The 19,770-nt window shown below is 35.5% G+C and overlaps 2 protein-coding genes across 7 annotated transcripts in view; one reads left to right on the forward strand and one right to left on the reverse strand.

The window, feature by feature from the left end:
• Positions 1–19,770, forward strand: part of CEP89 (centrosomal protein 89) — a 43,431-nt gene that overhangs the window by 14,028 nt on the left and 9,633 nt on the right. For 5 of the 6 annotated variants that reach the window (XM_052796414.1, XM_052796415.1, XM_052796416.1 and 2 more), the window contains 6 exons: positions 40–147; positions 2,837–2,948; positions 4,470–4,650; positions 5,586–5,753; positions 6,416–6,557; positions 9,497–9,586. In XM_052796414.1, coding sequence (XP_052652374.1) covers positions 40–147; positions 2,837–2,948; positions 4,470–4,650; positions 5,586–5,753; positions 6,416–6,557; positions 9,497–9,586 — 801 coding nt within the window. Of the gene's footprint in view, positions 1–39; positions 148–2,836; positions 2,949–4,469; positions 4,651–5,585; positions 5,754–6,415; positions 6,558–9,496; positions 9,587–16,421; positions 19,061–19,770 lie in introns of those variants that run through there. The other variant, XM_052796419.1, reaches the window with a different exon arrangement.
• LOC128145760 (E3 ubiquitin-protein ligase RNF182-like) lies at positions 13,246–14,170 on the reverse strand. The gene is given in 1 exon segment (XM_052796420.1): positions 13,246–14,170. A coding segment is annotated over 1 exon segment (723 nt). The 5' UTR covers positions 14,165–14,170; the 3' UTR covers positions 13,246–13,441.

Raw genomic sequence — 19,770 nt, forward strand, 5'->3', positions numbered from 1 at the left:
AGCTCTAAAGAATTTTATGTGGAGTCCTTTGTCTTCCAGGAGGATATGAAGAATTTTAAACTACGAGTTGAAGAGTTGGTGAAGGAGAATGAAGACCTGCATGAGCAATTAAATAAAAATAACTTTATTACCCCTGCAGAATGGCAAGTTATATTACTAGAAATTAATTTAAAAGCTACTCATTATTTTGCTTGTTGCATGCAAGCTCTTAAGATTACAGATCTTAAGGAAAAATTGTGTTCCCCTCAAGCAAATTAAGTTTTTCTGAAGAGTTAATAGGGTCATGGTTATGTCTTGTTGGAACAATGCTCATCTGCAATGCCTGAAATAATTTTGCAGTAAAGATTAAATAGTGAATGTGCAGTTTTGTACCTGAAGCCCGTGTAATAGTGTTTAGTTTCTGCATAGATTTGGTTAAGTAGGTTATTATAAAGGTATCAAAGTCTGTTTTGGTGCTTTAATAAAATAATCTGTATATTTTATGTTTGGATGCTTATATACTGTCCACAAATTCCAAAACACTCTTTATAGAGGTGTTTCAGCTTCTTAAGAATTTCTGGACTTTTAACACCTTTGCTTTTAATTTTGCCTCTCTGCAAATGAATGAGAGAAGTTTGTATGTCTCTGAGCTGTTTCAGGCTGTCTATAGTCTCTGTCTGGGAGCTGGTTTTAAGGCTGGAGTTCAGCAAGGCAGGGATGTCAGCAATACCACCTTACCAAGCTTTTGCTCTGTACCTTCAGTGGCTTCTTCACACTCGATGTTGCAGTGCGTTGCTCCTTTGTTTGTATTGATGTAACTGCTCATGGGGATGCACTGTCAAGCACATAAAGGAGTTGGTCTTGATCAACCTAATCCCCCCTTTTGTAGCAATTTTTAAAATTTTGTTTCACAACATAGCCTCATAGTGCCAGGCATAGCTGAGGGTAAGGAAGTAGCTTGGCAGTATGGGAGATGTTCCTTGTGCCTAAACCTGTTGATGAAATATGATCTTAGTGACATCAATGTGAAAGTTGCAATTTTACCTGTAAAAAATTATTTTGTTCTTTGTTTAAAATCGTTATACTTCAAAGACTTGTCCAGTAAGATTCACAATCCATTTTCTCAACCTTAACTCCAGCCTAGATAGTTTTGATGGGAAAAAAAACTTCCATTGTTTCTTTCAACTGGTAATGCTTATCATCTTACATCACCACTGACCTTCCTGTCACAAATAATGAATGTATTTTGTCATTCAGTTTTCATTTCATATTTATCCATTCAGATGAAAACATGCAGAGTCTTAAGTGGTTAAACAATATGAACTCTATCTTAGCTATTAAACGATTTGTAAGTGGCTGATGTGCATTTGCTTGCTTCTTGTATGCTCACTGCAGTAAATTTCACAGTAAATTAGTCAGCTAAACTTACAAACACCTGTGCACAGAGGTTTTCATGGATACAAGTGTAAGCTGACTTCCATTTCTGTGTTTGCAAAAATCTTCAGGGTAGACTGTTTAAGACTATATTTTTCAGCTGCCAGACAACAATTGTTAGCTGTATAGTTCAGCTTAAATTCTAGTCAGAATATCATTTGATGGTAGGGGGAATTGTCCCTATCTAGATCTATATACAATAGGATGCATTTTTATCTAGGTCAGGCCACACATGAACAAAGTAGATATACGTTGTGTTAGTTACTGTCATCAGAAATCCTTGGTAACAGTGTATTTTGCTATACTTTGTTTGGGTTTAGGCTACTTTTGCTGATTGATGACAACTCTTGAGTTTAAATTCATTTGATATCATCTGACACTCGTACTGTATTTCTACTTGCATTCTGGCTAATGCTTCTCAACTTTTTAAGCTGTTACTCGAATAGCAAATACTTTCTTAAGCTTTTGTTAACATCAGAAAGACTGGGATTGGTTTTCTTGAAGGCTTAATTAATACTAGCTATAAAGCAGAGTGTTAAGTTCTCTGCTCAGGATAGTTCAGTTTAAACTCCCATCTTCTTTACAGGCCCATAAAACACACTGGCAGTATTTTTCCAGAGCCAAAGCCAAGTAAATCCAAATCATATCCAAGAATTTATCGCGTGATTTGAAAACTAATTTGGTTCAGTTACTATTTACATAGCTGTCTCCAAGTCATCTGGCACCATTATGTAGCTTTAATTTCCTCATATGAGAAAAGTTTGAGCGAGCTGGGACTGTTTCGCCTGGAAAAGAGAAGGCTCAGGGGGGATCTTATCACTGTATAGGGGGAGAGCGTAAAGACAGAGCCAGGCTCTTTTCACTGGTGCCCTATGACAGGACAAGAGGCGGTGGGCACAAACTGAACCACAGGAGGTTCCCTCTGAACACAAGGAAACAGTTTTTCACTGTGAGCACTGCAACAAGCTGTCCAGAGAGGTTGTGGAGACTCAATCCCTAAAGATATTCAAAAGCCACGCGGACATGGTTGTGAGCAGCTGGCTCTAGGTGCCCTGCTTGAGCAGGGGGGGTGGACCAGATGACCTCCAGAGGTCCGTTCCAACCTCAACCATTCTATAATGCTGTGATTCTAATTCACACATATATATTCTTCCTTCTTTCTATAGGGAATTTTTGCTTTAGTTAGTCAAAGATTTTAAACATTTAAAATAATTTACATTTTGAGGCTTGTGAGTTCATGTCTCTAATAAGCTTACCTTGGGTCCTGACATTGCTTTCAATGAGTGTTTTTAATTTTTTAATTTTTTTTTTTTAAAGTTCAAATACGATTTATAAGTTTACACTGTTGGAAGTTGGTTTTCTTTGGACATAAGTTAATATTTGTATTATATTTTATTTATAAGCCGGTTGTCATTGCAGGCAGCAGCTGCAAACTCAGGCCAAGCTGGTCTTGGAAGAAAACGGATTGTTGATGGAGCAACTTGAAATTCAACAAGCTAAAGCAAAAGATAGTCACAGACAGCATGTTCAAGAAGGTAAAGTGCTTGAGTTGCTAATCATTTGAACTACACCAGAGATGGCACTGCAGGTTTGTTTGGGGGGGGGGGGGGGGTGTTGGTGGTTTTTTTGTTTTGTTTTGGTGGGTTTTTTGGGTTTTTGGTTTGGGGGTTTTTTTGCAACTTCGTATATGCCTACAAAGCATTGCTGAATGCAGGTAACACTAATATGAGAGCAAGCTCTGGATGTCAGCTGATACTGAAAAGAAATGTCAGTATCACGTATTGACGCTATACAGCATACTCCACTTTGACTTGCTTCCTCTGAAAAAGTGACAACTGTTAAACAGCAGTACACTTATTTTCATAATTTAAGAGCACATTGAACGTTACAGTTTGGTACTTGTGAGGTATTATTTGCTTATTTAAATGTTCAATTCAGAATTTGTAGGGGCTTTTAATTTTCTGCTTTGTAACCAACTTGATATTCCTTGTCTTGTCTGCAAATATTATTTCTTGACCAAGATTAACTCTTCTGCTGATAGTTATTTTTTGCATCGGTAGATTCCTCTGGATATTTCTTGTTAATAGCCTTCTGACTGGATATTAGAAAGAGAACAAGCATGTTATAGTTTAAAATCCCAAAACTGAAAGTAAGATTTCTTAGTGAAGTTTAAAAAGCAAAATTGAATCTTAATTCACAGATTAGGATGTTCTGTAGATTTTTAATTGTGTGTGATTAACATAAGTCACTGATGAGAACAGTTTCCTTAAGTGAACCTATATAGCAAAACTCCAATTCTGAAATTTTTCTATTCATCAGCTGCCTAATTCCATAAATACTTTCCTTTCTGCTTTTAAAGTTTCTGAGCTTCTTGTTTAGAGTTCTATCTCTCTATATCCATCTGTATTTAGAAGATAGCAACTCATCATACCCCAGACCAAAGGCCAGACAATACCCCAAAATCAGGAGTTCCTCTTTCCAAATCTCAAAATAGCTTGATCTGATATGAGTTGTCAGAACATCGCTGGTAAACACTGACAGATTTTGTTATCTATTGCTGGAGTTCTCACAAGGAAACAAGAGCCCTGATCTTCCATTCAGTTCCTACAACTGTTTTGGCAGTGTATCCAGTGATGGAAATACATACTACAGGAAAAACTCGGAGATCAGTGAACAGAAACTGGGCAGTCTCTAGATGTGTGCCCTATCTACTAGGCTACAAAAGTCATGTTCCATTTTAGGTTCTTTTCCTGAGTTAGTAAAATCTGAATTAGAGGATTTTTCAGAGTAAAATGGTGTTTCAATAAGCAAATAGCTTATAGTCCTGAGAAGAAGCAGTCTTGAAGTTTTGGCACTTTTCCAAAACAAACTGCTTGAGACGGGGAAAAAGAAAAAAAAAATCCAGACTGTTAAAATACAAAACAAACTGACAAATCCACTGTTACATAATGCTATGAACACCTAAGAATTAACATATTACTGGTTTAGTTGGAGTTTCACTAGGTGATTGAATTAGTTCTGCTGTACCCACTTGTTTCTTTTTTTCTTCCCAAAAGCTTCAAAATTGACCAAACAGATAATAATCTTAGAAGATAAGAAACAGAGTCAAGAAAAAGAGATAGCAGAGTACCAGAAACAGTTGGAAGCTTTGCGTTCTACTTGTGAAGACCTGAAAGCCAAACTGGATAGCAGAATAGCAGCAGAGGAGCACTTTGCTTTGGTGAATGATTTAAAAAGGTATGAGTTTACATATGGTGCACAGAGAAACAATTCTGCAAAGTATTCACAGGAACAGATCCGCATACGCATCACTCTGTAGGTAAGAGGTGAGTGGAAACTTATGCTGGTAATCTAGGAACGTAACTACCAAAGTGTGAAGAAAGGTAAAGAAATATTTCAAAAAATACTGTCTCGCTTTTTACAGACAATTAAAATTACAGAAGGAAATCCCAGATCTAGAGACATCGGTAGAAGTGTTTCTACCGTAGAGTAGAAATGTACTGCTAAATATACCTTTTTAAATAGTAGAATATGAGGCATTAAAAATATCATTTTTGTCAAATCTATTTACTTCTATCAACACTGTATGTAAAATGTTCTCATTCTTTTGTTCCCATCTTTGGGAAAATGTCTTAAGGATCCTGAAATTCTGAACTAAAAATGCTAAGTTTCCTCAGTCTTTACAATATGGAAATAACAAAACAGCACAACAGAAAAGTGCTGTCATGCAGCATAGTCTGTAATGTTTTTTTCTAAAGACATTCTGTAAATTTGTTTGCTTTCAAGCCTTAGCATAGTGCAAGTTACTGTTTCTTGGTACAGTGCCTTCCTGAGAAGTTCTCAGACCTTGTTTTTTGGCACTGCTAGTAATTTCTTTGGAAAAAAAATTAGGAAGGGAATACATTTGCTCTATATAGGGTATCTTTATAATTTAAATTTTATTTCAAGTGCAGTCAGGATGAATTACTTGGAAGAATTTTGTTTGTATTATGCTTCATTCGTGATTTGGTATGTCATGGGATTGTAATACCTCTCTTTGATGTCACCACTGAATGTTAAGCATTCTCAATGTATCTTTTTCATACCTTCAACATGGGTATCTTACTGTAACTCAGCTTTTTAGTGAAGTAGGTTCATACATGATGCCTGTTCTATGGTGTTGGTTTTTGCAGCCATTTACAACAGGAGCAGGAGAAAAAGCGCTGTGAGGTGGAAGATCTAATGGGAAAGATAGCATCACTGCAAGCTCAAAACAAGAAACTGCTTTTAGAGAAAAATAACTTCATGGCTGACAACAAGATCCTGGAAACTGAGATGGAAATGACACAAAAGACAAACAGGTCATATCACATTCTTCTTTTCTTATATAGAAATACTTGTATTTCTAAAACAGCAGCAGAAATATCTGTAAAAACATTGTCTGACATCCCACAGTGTGTAATTTCTACTTATTACAGAAAAAACATGTTTCCCAAACACATCTTTGTCACATCTAAAGGCCTGGTTGTCAAGTAACTTTGCTAGGCTTTATATGTTTTCATGCACACTTTTCTATGTCTACATGCAAATTAAGAATATATCTTTAATGCTAGTAGTTAGCTATAGCAATTAATCATTTGTTTACTCACCTGATAAAATAGGGTCTTACACTATTTGCAGACCTTCTCATGCACCTGACTGGTTCAGAGTTGGGCTCACAATACTTTAAAAACAATATTATTGTTGTGCTTCTTCAGAAATATGAGCTTGTAGCCATTGCACAAATTGTTCTTTAGAATCGTTGTTACTTTTGTTATTCACACAACATATTCTAGGAAAAACAGCTCCAAAAAGTGGGAAGTGATACTTTTGGCATCGCAAATATTTTGAGCCAATGTGTCTTTAACAGTATATTTGATTATTTGAGACTTGTACAAGTTGATTTGCACATGCAATGCAAGTTCTTTTAATGCCATTATTATTTGCCAATCTGAAGATTTTCCTTTTTCTGTTAATTTTATAGGCGATTGAAGAAGAAAATAGGTCTTTTGAAACTGCAGTTGGAGGAAGCAGTAGAAAAAGAAGTTGCAGCCCATCACTATCTAACAAACCTTATTGGTTTGGTGGAGAAGATAGCTCAGGAACGTGATCAACTTTTTTTTTTGGTAATTACCTTTAAATAATTAATATGACTTAACTGATACTTCATACAATTACCATCTGTCCTGGTTTCAGCTGGGATAGAGTTAATTGTCTTCCTACCATCCTACTGGCACAACTTACTGTTAATTTGAATTAACAAAAAAGAAAGTACAATTTCAGTTTGAGGATTTAGCTATTTAAATATACTTTTGCAAATAGGATAGGAGCAGTAAAAGATTATTTTCTAGAAGAGTGGTTAAAAGCAACTACCCTACTTTCTGGAGACAGTGTAATTAAGCCTCAACTCACATCAGCATTAGGGTCTGCAATGGTATGTATCAAGTTTAAAAGAATTTTTTAACCTCATTTTAGAGATTGGCTTCAATTGTTGAAGCTACACCTATTGAAAAATAGTACACAATCATAAATTTTTAATACATATTTCTGAATCTAAAGGTAAACTATGATCCTTGAAGTGATCTGTATGGTGCTTCTGCTGTGGATGCACATGCACGTTATTGCTCCTTTTTGGTAAGCAGTCATTTTGACAGGCTGGTTTTTTGGAACAACTCCGGTTTAGTGGAAGTGTCTGGCATGAAAGTTACTGGGCTTTTTATAGGTACACTTTGTTTCTTTTACAAGATCTCGGACACAATTTCAATTTTACATATTGGTACTCTTGTCTTCAAATTGGTCCTGGAAACCATTTCACAAAACTTTGTTAAAGCTTCTTTTGCTTGATCAAGTAGTAGACAAAGGTTGTTATCAGTGTCGGGTAAAAATATTCTATAGCGGTTAATTCCTAATTCTAGAAGAGGAACTATGGTGACCCAACTCAAATCCTTGTCCACCTCAAACTGGACTTTAGGATTGTGAAACTAGACACAATAAATGTCTCCTAGGAATTAGGGGAACTGGTTCTTATCTCTCAGTCTCTGGTATATCTATTTTCAAATACTTGGCATACCACATTAGAAATATCACAGAAATCCAGAATTACCTGTAAGTACAAGGTGTGTCATTTGACTAATAATACCCTAGTAGATGTTCAGAATACTTTTAGCAGTAAAAGCCTGTTTCAAAAGGAAAGATATCTTAACATAACTTTAATCACCACAAGGTCGTGTAAACCCTATCTTTGCAAGCGTGCAGTATTTGACATCATATTTTTCCCTTCTGAAGCCTGCACCTGAAAGCACACACTAGAAAATCAAATTTCATGGATGTGCAAAAAGCTCAGGTCTGTGGAAAGCAGCCCAAAATGCAGTCAACTATGGCCTATCTTTCTTTAGACAGGTATAAACTGATCCAGCAATTAGAAGCCAGTCCTGTCATGCAAAACAGAATTTATCTCTTCCTTTTGGATCACATTCTCTTGTGTATGATAATGATACCTACTTACTTGCCGTCCATTATTTCTCCATTTTGTGGCTTCGATACTAAACAGTGCACAAGTCTTGCTTTTTTTTTTTTTATGAATTCACTGTGTCTGGGCTGACAGCAGAGATACTCAGAGACAAACTTTTCTACTGAAATAGTCTAGTATCAGTAAAAGCTTTAAATAGCCAGTTTACTTTGCTGCCTGGTAGAGCTGAATTAGAACAACCTGTTTCTACTTTCAATCGCTGAACTTAAAACCTACCTTGGCAGAAGGTTAGACTGCACGTGTCTTGTAGTCAGGTAATCTGATTAGGTTGTCTAATGGGAAGGCCTAGAAAACAAAAAAAAATTAATTGGAGTCAGACCCTAATGATTATGAAGAGCCACTACTGAGCATGATGTATAATTAAAAATGTATTATCATTCCCCCACCTCAAAATTCAGTAATGTCAGGTTTAGTTACTCAGTTCAGCTACTGCTATTACCCTAGCCTTATTCTTTTTTAATTCACTGATTGAATTAAAGCGTTGAAATTCATTTAATGCAGATTTAATGCAGAAGAACAGGGAGAGCAGAAAGGGTAGAGCACTCTGAGAAATTAGCCTATATTTTTACTTAATGAGGATTAAAAAAAAAAGTCCATAGTAACCACATCTCCACAGAAATAAATGGATAGTCTTAAATTTACCATTTCCAGGAACAGCGATAGCTTACTGATAAATCCAGTAAAACAGAGCACCAACAAATTTATTTAAAACAATTTTCGTAGTGCAACACTGATGATAAACTGTAATCCTGAGGTAGCAGCTGTCAAAATGATTCTTTTATTGTATTGTATGATTCAGATACCACACAGTAAATCAAAATGTCACTGACTGAGCACAAAACTCACAGACTCAGCGATACTAGTTAATTTTGACTTCTGTGAAAGAAGATGTGTCTCTGGAGTGAGGGTAGTTCAAGGTGGTCAGACATTGCTGATTCTAAAACGTGGTTATTTCTCTCTTGAATGCTTTCAGTGGATTTAACAGTTGAAACCTCTTACAGTTTTAAAATTATTTCATCGTTCACAGCTTATGCAGTTTTTGTTTGGTTTACTTTTTATATGTGAGAGAGAATGTAGTGCTTATGAAATGATGGAAAGAGTCATGAGGGAAGCCTTTCATAAGACATGTCAGACTCCTTGCCTGAACCCCTGCCAATTTCAAGGGCTCTTTTGAGAGCAGACTACTAAATCTGACCCAGAGGGATGAGTCTCATGCATACAAATGGGATCCCTACATATACATACATCTGTAGAAAAATACCCAAAATTGGTTGGGTTTACAGTATCAGTAGCTATGATCCTTTCAGAATAAAACTGTTTCAAGGTATTATTTTGTTAGTGAGATAGTAGTCGCCATCAATTGTCAAATTATTAATTAGCTATTATTAGAATAATTTTCAGGATTCTTTATCCATCTTGGTTCTTCAGACTATTGGAGCTCAAAACAGAATAGCTTTGTCTTCCTCAGTGTATGTATTTTGTCTGCCCAGTCTAAAGTTATGATTACATTTAGTTACCTATACTATATGTTTGCAGGCCAAATGTTTGGAAAATGAGAATCATGGTGTTCTCAACAAAATAGTAGAAGGCAGTCTACGCTTAGGAAGATTGGAAGAAAAAGTTAAGGTAAGCAGTATTTCTCAGCTAAATATTATGTATTTATTTGTTTTGGTTTTTTAATGAGAAGTCAGTAGTTTGTCAGTGTTTTTATGAAAGACTGATTATTTTATAAAGACTTTTTAAAAAGCAAAATAGATCATCATTATAGTTTTCACAAATATCTTTTTCCATTGTACTTGTACATAGCATGTCTGCCAGGTCATTGCATTTACATAATTACCTGGAGAATTATGACTAGTTGTAAAAATAATTAAAAATTATATTTTATTTGTATTTCAGTTTTGCTCTGTAGTGTAACCCAATTACTCACTCTCCTACTTTTCTGAGGCTGTACTAGTGCTTCAACTTGAAGTCCATTACAATTAGATTTGGAAGAATTAAAAAGTTTTCTCAAGCGTACAGTTATCATCAAGTACTTTCATATGGCTATAGGGCAGGTTTAGAAACCCAGAGGATGTTCAAAAATCTGGCCTAATTAGAGAATACATTATAGGTTATCTTTAAAGCTCTCTAAACAAATACAAAGCATGGCATCTAATTGTGGTATAACAGCATATAGCGTGAAATAAATTTGAAACTTTTATGTTTTAACATCTTTGGTGCTACCGTAATTGCTTTTACTGTAAACTCAAAAAAGGAAGGAGAAGGATATCTGGTATATTGGTTTCTATACGTACAAAGTAACATATATTACTTTCAAAAGCTGTTTTGTACTAAGTCAAGTTTGCGCATTTACCCTAAAGCAGAGAGTCTCTGTACATTGCACTTTTCCAGTCAAGACCTATGCTGCTATTCCTGCATCAGATGACACGAACGTGCACCACTATGTTAATGGAGACCAGCTCCATCTGCACTTTCCTTGTACAGATCAACACAGCCCAGGAATTAGCAACAAAGAAAATAAACCAAATCGTAGATGTAAAGAGAGAGCAGGAAGCTGAAAAATAGCTAGAATTTTTAAGGAATCCTTCCTAAAAATACCTAAATGCATGAAACACTACCATAAAAGAATTCTCTAATTATACTAATACAGCTATAAACGTTTTTAGCCATTTTTCACCCTCATTCATGTCTACCTAAATTTAGAAAACATCTTCCTTACCAAGACAGTGGCTTGTATTCTTCTTAAATACAGATTTTCTGCAATTTAATAGATCTGTGACTACTATAAGGGATAGAGAAGAGACTTGCATAAAACTAAGAATATTTACATGCAGTACATGCCATGAATTTTAAGTGCAAAACCAAATAAAATTTAAAAATCCTTCCTAACCCATTAACTGTTAATAGAAATTAGAAAAAACAGCCTGTAAATAAAGTTCTTAAATATTGCTGTTTCTATTTAGCAAAAGTAAGAATAATCTACTTGCAAAACGTTTTTGTTCTTAATTTTTGTTAGTAAAGCAGAGGGCTTAAACAGTTGCAAAACACCTTAAAATATCATATACTTCTTGGTTATCCTATTAATTGAACTTTGCTAAAAGCTAGTATCGTTTATTTCTTTGCGGAAAACACCTCTATTTCTTAAACACCTCCAGTCAGGCAATCCACTTTTCTGAATAGAAGCTTTATTAATTTGTCCTCTTCAGTGATTCATGGAAAGCTATGGGGATTCTTTTGTTTTACATATAAAAAAATATTTTCGTAAGTGTAAGTACATTTGTCAAATTTTTAGTTTGGTTGTTTTTAGTCACAAGACTTTTTTAATCCCAATATGTAATGCAGTTCCTCAAAACAGGACAGGCCCTATTGCACACACTGCTTTTTCAGGTGCTGCTGATAAAAATTCAGGTGAGTGCAAAAAGGCAAAAGGATTCTTCACTTGCAAGATAGATGTTTGCCTCCACAGTTCATGCACAATACTAACAACCATGAAACTTGAACAGCAGCTTATTTTAAGACTACATACTTCTTTCTTAGTTGAATGAGATAGGTTGGAGGTCTCATTAGTCTGATCATATCAGCTGGAGGAATACTACTATCAGGTGCTTCAGGAAATCATAAATTGAGCAACTGCCCTGTATGTTGAGTTACAAGATAAACCCCTTATGAGGTATTTAGGTGTAATCTGTCTCCACTGATAATAGTAATTAAAGTGCATTCATGTTTCTGAAAGGGTGATATAACTCTTGGTAATGTGAGTGTTACACTATTTCTTTTCTTAGAAAAGGGTGTTTTGCATTGGCTTTTAGCCATCTTCAGCTATTTCAGCAAGATATGAGATAAGAAATACAAATTACATCATATGAATTAGAGCATACAGTCCTTGGAGTTATGATGAGAGAAAAGCTTCTAGCCTACAGGTTTGAGTAACTTACAAGTGCCTACAATGTGAGTCTGTATTTTCTACTTTTTAGACATAACCAGGTATATTACATTCACCTTCTGGTGAATTCATTGCCTCATGTCTCAGCAGGCACAAGCTCATCCAAAACTATGTTACAGGTCAGATGTACTGTGTGTGTCTCAAAAGATTGTCTGTGGCTTCTTTCACATCACTGCAAATGTTATTTGGGGGGAGGAAAGAAGGAAGGCTAGGTGGGACAGCCATTCTTCACTGGAAACACACGGCACATACCCTACAGCCAGGGGTCGTTCAAAAAGCTGGCAATTCATTCCCTTTAGATCACTTCCCTCTGAAGTCAGGTCACTTGTGCTTTGCACATAAAAGTGGATCTAGTCTTCTGGTCCAGAGTTCTTCCTTTTAATGAATTCTTTTGGAGAAACTAAATGAACAAAAATCCTGTGATTTTTGTTTTTCATTGAGAAGTCTCAAAATAAATCAACATCTGGCAGCTCTGTTATTAAACACAGAATCACTGTGAAAGTCTTTAAAGCTAAATAATAGGTTATTCCTAAATTAAAACCCAAACCCATGTAGATATTTATGTACACAGCTTTATTACATATTTTAAACTGTGTGTGCTTAAGTTGGTAGCATATTAAAAGTGATTCTCTTTATAAATACCCATTTTTCATTTAGGATTTAGGAATTACTGTAAACAAACTTTTTATAAAGTCATTCACTGTGCAAAAAATTTTGTAGGTTATCGGTACAACCATAGGAAATTTAGATAATAACAGTACAGCAGTGTCAAGTAGGTTGAATACAACTATTCAGAAAAATAAATAATTTTTGTGCAGGAACTGTGTTAAGGAAACAAAATTTACTTCGGTATTTTAATTCTGAAAACAAATTAGGTTCATTTCTATTTTTATATTGTTTGGCTTATGTCATAATTTTTCAGGCATATTGAATCATGAAAAATATTAAAGTTTACTTTAAAACTGTTCTTTAGTTGGCCCATTAAGATTCAACTGCAAGCTTCTTTGTCATAATTCTTAAAATTCTTCTGAAAAATCTGATTGTAGAGCAGAATATTTAATGCAACTTTATTTCCCTTTGGCATCAGAAAAGATTTGACTCGAATCTGAACTAGCTTGTAATGGGACTCTTGATTTTTTTTTTAACAGGTGATAGAGCATTTCTGATCTCCCATCTGTTTTTAAAGACAGTGACAATGCATTTGATTAAAAGCAGGGTGGGTTTGTTGTTTTTTTTTTAAACAATAAAATAACCTTCAAGTATCTGTTCTATTCACAGTTAATGAGATGGTAGTCTAAAACCTGTTCATAACTTCAGGATCTGGTGATAGTAACCACCATCTTTTTAGTAAAAGAAAAACCACAACAATACCATGTTGTCATTTTGCCCGTATTCACACAAGTTATTGTGCTTTAACAAAAATACATATATATGTCATACTATATGCATTTTTAACAGTCCATAAAGGTTAAAGTTTGCAATTAAGTTGTTCTATGTTTCAGTTAAAAATTCACCAATTGATGAAACACTGCACATCAGCTTTGTGAAGAGCAGTCACAAATTCCATGGCAGAGGCACTGGCAGAAGCCATACATGAGACATACGGTTAGACTGGAGGGAACAAAACTCACACACACAACACATAGGGTCACTTTCTGAATCACTAGTAAATAGATCCCAAGAGGGAGGGAACCAAAGTAAAGAAATCCAAGCAGCCATATCAGTATTCTGCGTACATACTTGCATAACTTTCAAAAGAGATCTTGGTCTAGCTGGCTCTGAGAACTTAAAGATACTGACTCAGTGCCATGGTCAGCATAATAATCTGAGGCAGTACTTTGACTGGGAGTCCTTGGGGAGTCTCTTTGTACTTCTATAATTGTAATTACTAAGTAGTTTGATCCATGGGAAGAACGTGAGGAAGCCAAGTTTTCTGGTGTTAAAACTACTTCTTTACAGTCAGAATTCCATGCTGTTTTGTGTTTTAATATGAGCTTGGACATAATGTTTGTATCATCAGGTAGTCCTTCAACTTCATCTTCATGGAACTCTGTCTCATGGTGGCAAAAGGGACAGCTAACACAGGGAGATCCGACTCCTATATGAAGTATTTTAGTCAAACATCTAGCACAAATCCTGTGAAGACAATCCAAGATTTTGGGCTTACAACTGTGAACAGTAAATCTCCGATAACAGATTTTGCGCTCCAGTTCGTCATCAGGCACCTTTTCCTTTCCTTCAGTGCAAGTATAATTCATCTTTAAATTAGGTACACTGTCAAAAAGAAGAAATCAAATTATAACAAGTTGTTTCATAGATTCTGAATCTCTATTTGATAATAATTTTGTCAGTCATTAAGGTTTTAGTAAAAAGAAGTAGAAACAACCTTTATATTGAAGATATCTAGCATCTCCCACTGTAACTCCCCTCATTTTAATGCAACTTTACCAAACAGGCTGGCCTTAATTTTTTTCCTACCATCTCGCTACATATTGCATTTAGAGTACAAAATTGTTATTGGTGAAGAGAAAACGTTAAAGGTTTGTTCTTAACACTTGCTCAACAGTGAGGAACTGTGTATTTCAGAAATGCCTGTAACCATGGCATAGCTTACTCTCTGTGTTTCTGTAAAACAGTTGCGCATACTAGCATGTTTGAATGAAAGAAGGGTGCTTCTTTACCATGTTCCTATCAGCGTGAATCTGGACTTCAGGAAAGGTGCTTTGGGTTTAACATCAGGAGACCATGGATTTATTTAAGTCTTACTGCACACATGGCTTTTCTGTCCAGAGAGTATTCTACTTTGTTAGAATTTAAATTTTTCCATTGTGGGGCCCTTGAAAATTCAAGGAGCATTGCCATTTTTGTAATGCAGCCACAGAAGCAGCTGCTTCTGTGGTTCTGACAGTCCTAAAGATGGACCTTAACCACATGCACATTGCCCTGTATTTTCACATCAAGTGAATAAAAATCAAGGGAGAAATGTAAAGTGCATTTGCATCTTTCTCACTTTTCACTGAGAAGTTGAACACCTCAGAACATCCAAGAGACACTTAGCTGTCTAGCTTTTATTATTCTAAGCCTATGCCTGGCCCACTAAAATGTTTTCAGTTTTAGTACGTAGTTTCTTTTGGTTGGCTCTGTAAATCTATCTTCCTATATATTTATAAAAAGCAGCATTTTGCCTCTTTTTATATATACAGACATCAGTTGTGAAAGGCAACTTAATTATTTAACATCTGCTCTGTGTACTTTTTGATAAGACTGGAGTAGAAAGCATTAGAATTGGTTACATTTTTTTTTTTTTTTCTTTTTTTTACCCAATCATGGTCCTTCTGGCAGGACAGGAAGATGGTATTTACTAATTTGCCTTCTGTCCCTGGAGAAGATACAGCCAAGGAAACTACCTATAAAACCCGTATAATCAATATTGCATTTAGGAGTTGATACGCTGTCAGCAATAACTGTAAGAGTCCTTGACACATGAAACTTTTTATGACTGAAGTGAGATGATACACTTAGATCTGCTTTTTGCATCATTGTTATAGCTCCCTTCCAACTGAATTAAATATCAAGACAGAATGAGCAAATTACTGTGTATAGAGCAGCTTTTATGTACTGCCTGCCCGCCCCCCGTTTAAAATGTATCTTATTCCCTTTTTTCTCCTCAATGATTTCAGAATGAAAGGTTAGCATAGTAATTACTTTTTTGGTGGGTTGTTTTGTTGGCTTTTTTTGCACCAAACCTTTGGGAGATGTACTTTGTTGTTAATGCCATATTCATTTTGTCATCATAATACATCCATCTAGCCATTTGATACTGTTCAGATTGAGGCTTATTCTAAGCAATCATTCAGTGCCTACCTCAAAAAGGATCCACCTTCCTGGAATTTTTCCATAATAGTTTTCTAACCATGCCTGGTCTCAGTCTTGGATACAATAGACCTAATGAAGCAATGCCACTAACTTCAGGAAGTCCAGGATGTCACTCATTAACGTAGGGCAGAACTTGAGACAGGCAGAGAGGAGGGTTCTGTCTCTTGAGAAGATGCACAAATTTATTCTTTGCATCATGACCATCATATAATAGCAGATAATTTTATTTAAACCTTTTAAATTTTATGTCTCTCTTATAGAGATTGTAATCATAATCGAAAAAAGGGAGATCTCTGAATCAGAACACGAGAATAGCAGATTAACCCTTCTGTCCTAATTCCTATCATATACAAAGTTGCCAGAGGAACAGGGGTTAAATTAAGTCCCCCTTGCAGCTATTCATCTCAACCAGTGTTACCATCAGTACAGGTGGCTGTGTCCTTCTCCTTACATGCAAACTTTGAGCAAAACCAACCAAACAAAAAACCCACAGAACTACTTTTTTCCAGATTTTTCTTAATTATCAGGCAGGATAACACCTGATCGAACATGCATCCGTATTTTTGTCCAACTGGGAAACGCAAGGGCCTACGTAGTACAGCATATAAGACTGCAACACCTATATTCCCTTCATTCCAGGACACATTCAAGACCTTTCAGACTTTGTGATGTTAGGTGAACTATACAAAGAATCCCTAAATGTGTCTTCTAAGTATAAGTCACTATTTTGTATACTAGGTAGCTTATTCACCAGAGTTAACAGTGTTTGCATAGAAAACAGGAATTATAACCAAAATTGAATGGAAACGCATTCATCTTACTGATAAGGAAACAGCATTAGAATCAAGTATTCTTTCCCCCAAGTTTTCTTTTCACATACCTGAGGTGGTCTATATGCACAGGAAAGAGAGACATGCCCCAATTTACTCTGGCTTTTGTCCGAAACTGTTTCAGTTTCCTCATACTTCTCTACTTGGTCCTAACTGTGAAATTACTTACAGGTAGATTATTTGCATACTCTGCCACTCATACAAAAGTACTGCTACAAATCAGAGAAGAGATGAATATCCCCAGTAACTTTGGCCATATATCTCAGGCATTCTGAACCACCTGCCAAGTAGAACTTATCTTTCCATCACTGCTACAAAATCATCTATTCCCAAGATCTCTGTAACAAACCCAGGAAACAAGGTCTCCTTAGGAGACTAGACAGAATGATAGCACAGTGCCTACCCTGTGTGACTGACTCCGTGTGGCTTGTTTTGGGCATATGGAGTAGTATCATAAACTTCTCTACTAAAAGCTACTGCTTGCTAACCTATTTCAGTGTATGCATTTTAGAGGTATTTTCTAATATGCTTTAGTTAGCAGCAGACACTGTCTCCATCACAGCAGATTAATTTTTTCCTTGCTTCATCTAAATCACTGTGCCCAACTCTTGAGTGATGTCTGTGAGGATGACCAGCAGCTAGAAGTCACCTTTGGTCTCCACGGAAACATGCTTTCATCTCTGGCTTTTGTCTGAGTTGATTATACTTAAGCAGTCGATGGGAAATGGAGGACTGCATTATTTCAGCGTGTTTTCCAAAGAATCAAAACAGAAAGAGCATAGTTTGCTCTTGCCCTCTGCATCACAGTCAGAACAGACATCTGGTTTTCCATAATCCTGGCATATAACTGCAGTAGAGAGTCATGTAATAGCGACAAACCCCAGAAGTTAACAAACATCCGAAGTTGTAAAAAAATTAACACCTCTAAGACTTTCAACAATACCCATACCTATTTCCAGAGTTGAGCAAAGACATGAGCCCTTAAAAAAAAAGCTTATATAAATGTAATGTGTTTTTCTTGTATGCTATTCTTCAAGGATGATTGATTGTTTTAAGTTTTGTATGTTGGTTCCTTAAACCTCTTAAAAAGAACAACTGCTTACAGGTAAAGATCCTAAAGGAAAAATTTTTAAGCACAGACAGCAGTTTTATGAACTCAAAGATTCTTCTTTTAAAAAAGTAGCGCTAGGTTCCTGATAGACTATATTTTTGGGGGTTTCAAAGCCAAATAATAAATTTAGATTGACAATTTCTGAATAAGAACAAGTGACCACACTAAACCCGTCTAAAGTACACTTGGTAGCCAAAATAGATAGTTTGCAGAAAAACTAGAATCACCTTAACATTGTATGTAGAAAATTCCAAATTAGTAACTAGAAACCAAACTGATGAGTTAGAATAAAGCCTCAAATTTGTCACAACAACAAACTAAAGAGTCACATTTTCTACAGCAGGATTTCACATAATTACAATTCCTAACAGGAATGGAATTGGTTTGGGTTTTTTGTGTGGGGTTGTTTGGTTTTGTTTTTTTTTAACAACCCTTCAGTTGTACAATAACTACAGAAATTTGATTTGATTGCTGCTATCAATGTGTAATCTCTAAAATAAGAGATTGCACATGACAGCTGATCACTAAATTTATATATTTTTAATGGATTCTTTTTTTTTTTTGGAAGTATTAACCTACCACATCTGAGATGTACTTGTACCTCCTTGAGGTAGAAGAAACTGCATATATCACAAAGTTTAGCAAGTTACTTTGTTATTAGAGCTTGAGGAGGAGGAGGCTAGAAAATCTCTGCCAGGAGAGTGGTCACATGTTATAAAGCAATGGAATTAAGAGTAAACATTTAGCATTAGCACATTTAAGTACCTTTTAAAGCTTCAGGTTAAGTGTAGCAAGAGCAAGTATTTCCTAACTGTTGCCTTGATGCTACGAGCCCAGTATTTGAGTTATTCATCTGTCCTACTATTGTAACAGTGCTCTGTTTCATAAAATTAATAAAACTAAGTCATTGCTGTGGTGCTCAGAAAATGGGAAATTCAGCATTGCCAAATCTTTCCTCAGCTCTCAAAATCTTGCTATTACCAGGAAAAATCCCAATTTCTTAAAAAGAAGTTTCTAGCCTTCTTGGTTATAGAGATCTTTAAAATTTGACAAGTTCAACCTACAAGTTAAAAAACCAGGAAGAAGATTAAACAAGTAAACTTGAGGCTTCTCCTGTATTTATGCAAGTTCAGTTCTATATGGGAGTAGGATACTTCATCATACCCCTCTTTAGGGTAGGAGAAGAGAATTAAGATAGAAATAGGTTAAAGATAAATAGGCTAAAGAAACAGAATAAGATAAAAATAGGTTAAAGAATAGAATAAGAATAAGGAAATATCCTGTATAAGGTGATTTCTTTAGTGTGCTACTAAATTTTAAGATAATTCCAGCTTTAAATTTATTTCACAATGTTGGATTAGTTTGCAAAGTGTTTTATGTTCATGGTGCTCATGAATAAAGTAAGACAAGTAATAGAAATTTCAATTTCCTTTCCTTGTGTCAATTTTATCTTATGTCTCAAATACAAAGTCAGTTCTGTTTATCTAATACTAGATTATTTTTTGTCAAAGTAGGTCATGTACATGCACAACTCATACCTTTGGACACATAGTTTTAAAGTTTTTCCAGCATAAACAGCTTTTCCCTTTTTAATTGATTTCCCCAACTGTTTACCCTTCATCTATGTGCCAATATCAATCTGCAGATAAGGAAGCTTATTTAATGTGGCACATAATACTACAGCTGAACATTTTCTTGATTTTGTTGGCTTTTTAATTTAAAAGTTTCTACATTTTACCCACATCCTTTTCACAGAGACTGAATAGAGGTTTTAAGAAACAGAAACAAACCCTTAACAGACCAGAAATTTAGTGTTTGTGAGGAAATGTTTTTTCTATTAACACCACAATACTGTCTGACAAAAGACATTCTTTCACTAAAACTTCTGAATATATAGGCTGTCACTTTTCATCTGTCACAATCCAATTTTACTAGGAAAGTTATAGGTACAAACATGGTCCTTGTCCATTACTAAAAAGGGACTCCCCCCCCCCCCCCAATATGGCTTTTTACACAGCCCTGAAGATAATTGTCCATGATCTTAATA

The sequence above is a fragment of the Harpia harpyja genome, chromosome 9 (genome assembly GCF_026419915.1).
Source record: "Harpia harpyja isolate bHarHar1 chromosome 9, bHarHar1 primary haplotype, whole genome shotgun sequence".
NCBI classification, from domain to species: Eukaryota; Metazoa; Chordata; class Aves; order Accipitriformes; family Accipitridae; genus Harpia; species Harpia harpyja.